The 7,656-nt window shown below is 37.1% G+C and overlaps 1 protein-coding gene across 5 annotated transcripts in view; it reads left to right on the top strand.

The window, feature by feature from the left end:
- The window catches only part of Calcoco2 (calcium binding and coiled-coil domain 2), a 34,101-nt gene that overhangs the window by 19,619 nt on the left and 6,826 nt on the right, over window positions 1–7,656 (top strand). For 4 of the 5 annotated variants that reach the window (XM_015495525.2, XM_015495526.2, XM_048789528.1 and 1 more), the window contains exons 8-11: window positions 1,029–1,151; window positions 1,431–1,517; window positions 5,040–5,135; window positions 7,232–7,367. In XM_015495525.2, coding sequence (XP_015351011.1) covers window positions 1,029–1,151; window positions 1,431–1,517; window positions 5,040–5,135; window positions 7,232–7,367 — 442 coding nt within the window. Of the gene's footprint in view, window positions 1–1,028; window positions 1,152–1,430; window positions 1,518–3,809; window positions 3,969–4,228; window positions 4,309–5,039; window positions 5,136–7,231; window positions 7,368–7,656 lie in introns of all 5 variants that reach the window. The other variant, XR_007342658.1, reaches the window with a different exon arrangement.

Here is a 7,656-nt window from a genome sequence, read left to right as displayed (position 1 = left end):
TTTTTTTTTTTTTTTTTTTTTTTTTAAATATACTAGTTTTGACCGTTTTTCATCTCTTCATATCTTTTTTTTTTTAAGAGAGAGAGAATTTTTTAATATTTATTTTTTAGTTTTTGGCAGACATAACAACATCTTTGTATGTGGTGCTGAGGATCGAACCTGGGCCGCACTCATGCCAGGCGAGCGCACTCCCGTTTGAGCCACATCCCCAGCCCCTGTATTTTCCATTCTTGAACCAGGTGACTCACACACACACACACACACACACACATACATATATTTTTAAAATAGTTATAGCCCACAAGTAATTGAGTAGCTCATTCAATTTTTTTGTATCATAAACTCTTAAGATGGATGACGGTCATCTATACCATGGTTTTCAAACCCTTTTATTTTAGCTATAAAATCTTTTTTTTTTCCTTTCTTTTTTAAAATTTATTTCTTACATACATGACAATAGTGGAGTGCATTACATTCATAATTATCCATTCACAGCACAATTTTTGTAACTCTGTATATAAAGTATGTTCACACCAAATCATGCCATTATACATGAGCTCTCTTATTATTTTTTTGCATACAATTCTTAATACACCTTTATACCACCATTTATCATATCTCTGTTTGTATATAAGGTATGTTGACACCAAATTCACATTTTCATACATGTATATTATATAATGATGGGGGTCTCTTTCCACCATCCATGCCATAAAATCTTTTCAGGCAAAATCTTACTCAAAAGCTTGTAATGTAAAGCAGATAGCAGAACTGCTGTCATTTTTAGGAATCTGTGCCTTAAAGAAGGGCTTTAATGTAAAGAGTGGTTCATTTTATTTCACTTAGGTGAGTCTTAGATTCTTAGGAATTAAGGTATAGCTGAAAAGTAAGAGTTCTAAGGGATTTTTTGGCAGTTGAGAGTTACTAGGGAAACATATTCCTTTGTTTTTACATATTAAAGTTTTGGCATTGTTCCTGGTTAGTTTTCCTTTTATATCTTGATGTTGTATTCACTGTTTTTGCTTTAGGCCCAGCTGTCAACTCAAGAGAAGGAAATGGAAAAGCTTGTTCAGGGAGATCAAGATAAAGCAGAACAGTTGGAACATCTGAAAAAGGAAAATGACCAACTCTTTTTCAGTTTGACTGAACAGGTAGAATCATGGAAGAAAATAGCATTTTTAGGCATTTATAAGAAAATATTCATTGTTCTTTCTTTATCACATACATAAATATCTCTGATTATGAGAAATGTCTCAGAAGAAGCCATCTTATGCAAGCTTATCTCATGACTTTATAGACAACTAAGAGATAGCTTTCCCTCTGTATTCTGCTTGTTCATGAGTTTAGCAGGCACGTCCCCAGTATGTGGGGGTGTATGTGTGTGTATTTTTTTTCTTGTCAGTAATATCAAAATCTGTTTTTTTGTGCAGAGGGAGCAACAGAAGAAGCTCCAGCAGATAGTGGAGGATATGAAGCAGAAAGAAACTACTGCAGCGAAGAAACAACAGGAGTTAATGGCATGTCTGTCTTTGCATGACTATGTGGGAGGGAGTCTGAAGAAAGAAGAATGAGGGTCTATTTTCAGATACTGAAGAGGATAAATAAGACAGATTAGAATGGCATTCACTTTTGGTTACTTGCTACCAAAAGGATAGAGAATCTGACATTTACAAAATGTTTAGGAGAGGTGGGCATGTATAACATGTGATGAATGATAAAGGATATTGAGAATTAGACATCCTGACAAGTTACTACTATAGATAGATCCTGGGGCTAGGAATCATACAAAATAACTCCTATTTCCTCCTGTAGGGTTATTGTGGGGCAGACAAATTAATGGTTATAAATAGCTCTATAACAGATAACTCCAACAATTAAAAGTGAATTTTGTTATAATTAATATATAGCAGTTATTATAATTATAAGTCATTCTGGGTTATAGCAATATAATAGTGAAAATCTGACTGATTAATAATTTCTTATAACTAACTAATAATTTCCTGTAATATATTGTTGGAAAAGAAGCCTCATGATGCCGACAGGTACCTGGAAGCTGTATTTATGAATTGCTATAAGGTAGTGAGAAGTCGTACTTGAGGGACAACTATTGCAATGTAACCCACATCATATATACATCATTTATAAGTCAAGTATATTCAGTCAGTTTTTGAGTACCTACTATACATAAGATACAGTAGGCTGAGGAGGGAGGATCACTTGAGCCCAGAAGTTCAAGACCAGCCTGAGCAACAAAGCAAGATCCTATCTTAAAAAACAGATAAAGTAAAAAGAAAGGAAAATGCTTTATTTGGCTTAGGTGGTACCTTTTTAGAAATTGAATTAGTTACCAGAATTTGAAGATAATCTGAGAATTTTTCTCATAAAAAATTACATTTTACCAGGTGAATGTCTATAATTCCAGCAACTTGGAAGGCTGAGGCAGGAGGATTGTAAGTCAAAGCTAGCCTCAGCAATTTAGTAAGGCCCTAAACAACTTAAAAAAAAAAATTTTTTTTTAAATAAAAAGGACTGGCAAGGGGCTGGGGTTGTGGCTCAGAGGTAGAGTGCTTGCCTGGCATGTGAGAGACACTGGGTTTGATCCTTAGCACCACATAAAATAAAGTAAAGGTATTGTGTCCACCTATAACTAAAAAATAAATATATTTTTTAAAAAGGGCTGGGGATATGGCTCAGTGGTTAAACTCCTGAGTTCAATCCCCAGTACCCCCTCACAAAAAAAAAAAAAAAAAAATTGTTTCTAGCTTCTTTTGAAAAATTTAGAGTATCAAAACTGAGTCCATGTTCCTTTACAGCAGTGCTGTAACATCTGGTGCTGAGGAGCTACACTCACTTTAGATAGGTTGTGTGTACTCCATTTGACTATAGTCTTCACTGGGTTTTTTTGTTGTTGTTGTTGTTTGTTTTTTTTTTTTTTTACAGTACTGGAAATTGAACCCATGGCCTGGCATATGCTAAGCAAGTGTTCCCCCACTGGGCTACATCCTCAGCCCTTTTTAAATTTTGAGACAGGGACTCAGTAAGTTGGAGTGGCTGGCCTCAAACTTGTGATTGTCCTGCTTCATCCATCCTAGTAGCTGGAATAACACACCCAGCTTCACTATTTTTTTATTTGTTTGCTTGTTTGGTGCTGGATATTGAACCCAGTATCTTGTGTATGCTAAGCGTGTGTTCTACCACTGAGATACACCCCAGCTCAGTCTTCACTGATAGGTTGCATTCAGTTATTTAATTCATTTCCCCTTAAGCACATTTGAGTTAGTGATGTCTGATTTGGCAAAGAAGTTATTATTATTTTTTTTGATGTTGTTAGCACGTATTAATTGTACAAATTAATGAGTATCACTGTGTTGTTTCTACACATGCATATATTATGTTTATCTTACCTTCTACCCTCTGATTCTCCCTCTCTCTTACTTCCTCCAGACCCCCTTCCCCAGTTCCTAATAGTCTCTAAAGAAATTAGTTTTAATCAATAGTCATTCAAAAGTTGGAAGCTCCCTATGACAGGTCTGGGTTTCTTTGTGGTGTTTGTTTGTTTGTTTAATATTTTTTGGTTGTCACTGGACCTTTATTTTATTTATTTATATGCAGTGCTGAGAATCGAACCCAGTGCCTCACACATGCTAAGCAAGCGCTGTACCCCAAGCCACAACCCCAAACCCCTTCCTTGATTTTTATGGAATATTTTTCAAGACCCAAGTATTCTCCACCTGTTCATTTGCAATTCTTTATTTCTCATGCATCCAGAAAGGCCTCTAACTGTGAGGACTATGTGTCTTATACTTCAGGAGCCTAGGAACAAGAAAACAACAGTGGAGGAGCAGTTAGTACAAGAGGTGGAACGCTTAAAGGCAAAAGTAGAGGCCGGGAAAGCCTGTTTCTTAGAGAAGTACAAAGAGTGCCAACGACTCCACAAACAGATCAGGCAACTCAGGGCTGCTGCACTGGTAGGTGACAGAGATAAGGGGCCCAGGAAAGCAAGGGGTCTGAAGGTTTGTGATTCTTAGACCAAGTCCCCAAAATGTACACCCTTGATAAGGAGAAAATTTTCCTACTAGAAAGGGAGGGATGGAGTGTGAGACCAGAAGCCAGTCTGGGGTATCCCTGGAAATATAGGCCTTAGCTTAGCCATGGGTTTCAGGGAAATTTTTTAACCATTGAGCCGGTTTTGTGCAGACTCAGTCCTTTCTTATTTTTGCCTTTTGAGGAAGTGAAGCAGGACCAGAAGAGCCAGCAGGAGCCAGTGGGGATGGGGAGCAAGGAGCCTGCAGTCAGCACTGTCATCGGGTAGCCCCCTCTCGCATTACTACCTCAGGGTCGGCTAGAAGCGCACAGCAGTTTGGGCACCAGCATTCAAATAAAAAATCTTGGAACAAAAACCACAACTAGTAGGATTAGCTTAAGTGTGTTTGTGAGGTACGCGCATGTGTGTATATACAAGTAGGAGATGGAAAATACTGAAGTATGAACCTAGTTAGGTCAACCAGTCATTCTGGGAAGCTCAAGACCCCAGTCTGGGTTCCTTGCAACCTGGGACAAGTGCCTTCCAGTATTCCTCCTTCTCAGTGGAACTTGAGCCCAGATACCTTTCCTCACCCTGGGAGGGGAATCACACCAACCTAAACCTGAGTGCTACAGGTTTCATGGAGTGAGATACTTATTCAAAATAAACAGGATTGTTTCATGGTTGGGTGGGATTAAACAAGCTCCATTTTAACCCTAATTCTGATATATCAGTCTTAAGGTTTTTCCCCAAGCTTACTTTTTCTCTTTAGTTGCTTACTTACAGCTATACCAAATAAACCCTGGCAATCCTAATGCCAGTTTAGGCCTTCCAGCATTTGGTTAAGTGACTTCTGTAAGTCAATACCCTGTTCATAGTACCACACCTTTCTCTGCAGTCCCTTCTTCTCCACCTCAGTCCCATGCCCTTTGGAAGGTCAGATCCTCTACAGTCTCCCACCAGGGACCCAAGTTGCAATATGTGATCCTAACTCTAATTTTTAAATTATTGGCAGGATGAGAATTTTGACCTGTCAAGAAGACTGAGTGAGAACAAGATTATATGTGATGTTCTGCAGAGAGAGAAAGAGAGAATGGAAAGAGAAAATGATGTAAGTATTTGGAAAAAGGTAGGAAAATCCAGAGTTTTAAGGGGAAAGAGAACAGTGGCTGAAAGATGCAGAAAGTTGAATAAACAGTGGGTGAAACTGTCCCAGGTCTAGTTTTCTTATCTACCAGAAAACATCTCTTTGTTCTAAAGGTGAAATTTTTTTGGCATGGCAATAGTCATCTTGAAAGAAGCAGCCATGTTGAAGACCTAACTTACTGCTTTTAACTTCATCATTGTTATAAGTATTGTCTTTGGTGGGGAGGGTGTGATATCCTACATCAAATTTATATTAGTGAGGGGACCCTTTTCCTTAAGCATGACTTTTTCCTTTTTCTCTGTTACCAAACCAGGAGAAGTGGTTGTCTGTGCCAGTGCAGGACCCATGGTAGGCCCCTACAGATGCTGTGCATTTATTTACTTATCAGTTCATAAACTGATCCAACCAATATTGATTATCTTCTGTGTGTTAAACACTGTTAATATTATTGATTGATTTGATTCACTGATTGCAGTGACAGCAAATACAGTGATGATACTTGAAATCATTCCCATGCCCAGTATCAAAGACCTGTGTATTCTCACTGTTATTATTAGATCCACAGTTCCAGCAGTCCTATATCTTTTTTGAGGGGAGGAGATTGAAGCAAGAAACCCTGTGCCACTGAGCCACACCCCCAGGTTTATTTTGAGATAGGGTCTTACTAGATTGCTGAGGCTAATCTTGAACTTGCTATCCTCTGAGTCCCTGGGAATACAGGCATGTGCCCCATGTCTACCTCCTACATCTCTATACTTTTGTAACCCTTTCGAGCTATGCCTCAAAGTGACTACTTTTACTTTTTTTTTCTTTTCTTTTTAAAATTGTGGCTAAAAAACTATATAACATAAAATGTACTGTTGTAATAATTTCAGTGTGCTATTTTAAGTATGTTCATACTGTATCACATATCTCTAGAACTTTTCATCTTGTAACACTGAAACTCCATAAACACTAATTCCTCCTTCATAATTTCAAGTTTTGATTATATTACTTATGCCAATGTGTTTAATGATAGTAGATGATCTTTGGGGTCTATTTCTGGTCTTGTCATTTTCATTCTCTTGATTTAGATAATTATTCTTTGAATTTGAAATCCTGTTTTTGTGGTTTGTCTGATGGTTAGGGGTCAGATTATATACTGACCAATCCAGAAGAAGAGGAAGATCTGGTATTTGGAAGCTTTGTACAGAACCGTAGTAAAACCCTCTTAAGATTTTAAGGGAGGGGAGGGGGGATAGTAGAGGATAGGAAAGGCAGCAGAATACAACAGACACTAGTATGGCAATATGTAAATCAATGGATGTGTAACTGATGTGATTCTGCAATTTGTATACGGGGTAAAAATGGGAGTTCATAACCCAGTTGAATCAAAGTGTGAAATATGGTATATCAAGAACTATGTAATGTTTTGAACAACCAACAATACAAAAATAAAAAAAAAAAGATTTTAAGGGAAATTTATTAATTTTCTTTTTTCTAAAAACTACATGCTATCTGTGCCACTTGTATCTTGTTCTCTCCTCTCTCATTCTTGGCCTTTCTCATTACCTTTCTCCCACCTTCCCTTCTTTCCTTTCATTCTCTCTGGTGGTCCATCCATATGATGGGATAAAATATGAAAAAGGGAAAATTATATCAGATGAATTTTACATTTTGTAAATAAATTGTTCTAAAAAGGAAATTGAAAGAAACATTCTGCTCCCAATAAAATATAACAGTTTCAATCTTAATATATAGCTCTTGCTACCCTCATATGTCCAAAGACTTTTTTTGCACCTTCTCTTTTAGTTTTGGGATACATTAGAGATTTAAAATTCTTTTGGTATTAATATAAATGAAATTTAGTAAATATATTTAAATTCATATATAAAAAGTTTAGATCTTTGGACTGTTGAGGCTATTTGTTCCCTTTCTGAAAAATTTTGGATTATTAGTTATTTGGCTTCATAATTCCACATTATTAATTGAGAACTACTTTAATGGATGTATCCTAGCTGGTTCCTGCTAACCATTCTTTGTTGTTGTCTTTCAATATGTTTTAAATCCTCTATCATTAGCTCTTAAAGAAAGAGAACAGCAGATTGCTGAGTTACATGGGTCTGGATTTTGACTCTTTGCCATGTCAAGTGCCTACTTCAGATCAAGGAGGTGCTGGACAAAATCCAGGTCTTGTCTATGGAAACCCATATTCTGGTAAGACAGTTTTGCCATTCTAACTGGAAAATCCTTGCCTGCATCCCCATCACTAATTTTTTTTTTTTTTTTTTTCCGGCCTGAGATGCTAATTAAGATCCAATCTCATTGTTAATGACTTGCTTGGGCACGAAACTGAGGACCCCTAATAAGAAAGTTGCCAGAAAGAAGTGTTAATTGAGAGATAAATCTGAATTGAGAAGACGCAAATCAGATCATTCGCCTAGAGGCAGCAGACACAAATTGAGTCCCGCGGCTATATTCCAAATGTATAAATCAGAGAAAATGT

Source organism: Marmota marmota, unplaced genomic scaffold, assembly GCF_001458135.2.
Source record: "Marmota marmota marmota unplaced genomic scaffold, marMar, whole genome shotgun sequence".
NCBI classification, from domain to species: Eukaryota; Metazoa; Chordata; class Mammalia; order Rodentia; family Sciuridae; genus Marmota; species Marmota marmota.
The sequence above is the reverse complement of the archived record's forward strand: the minus strand, read 5'-3'. Positions and strand labels throughout refer to the sequence as shown.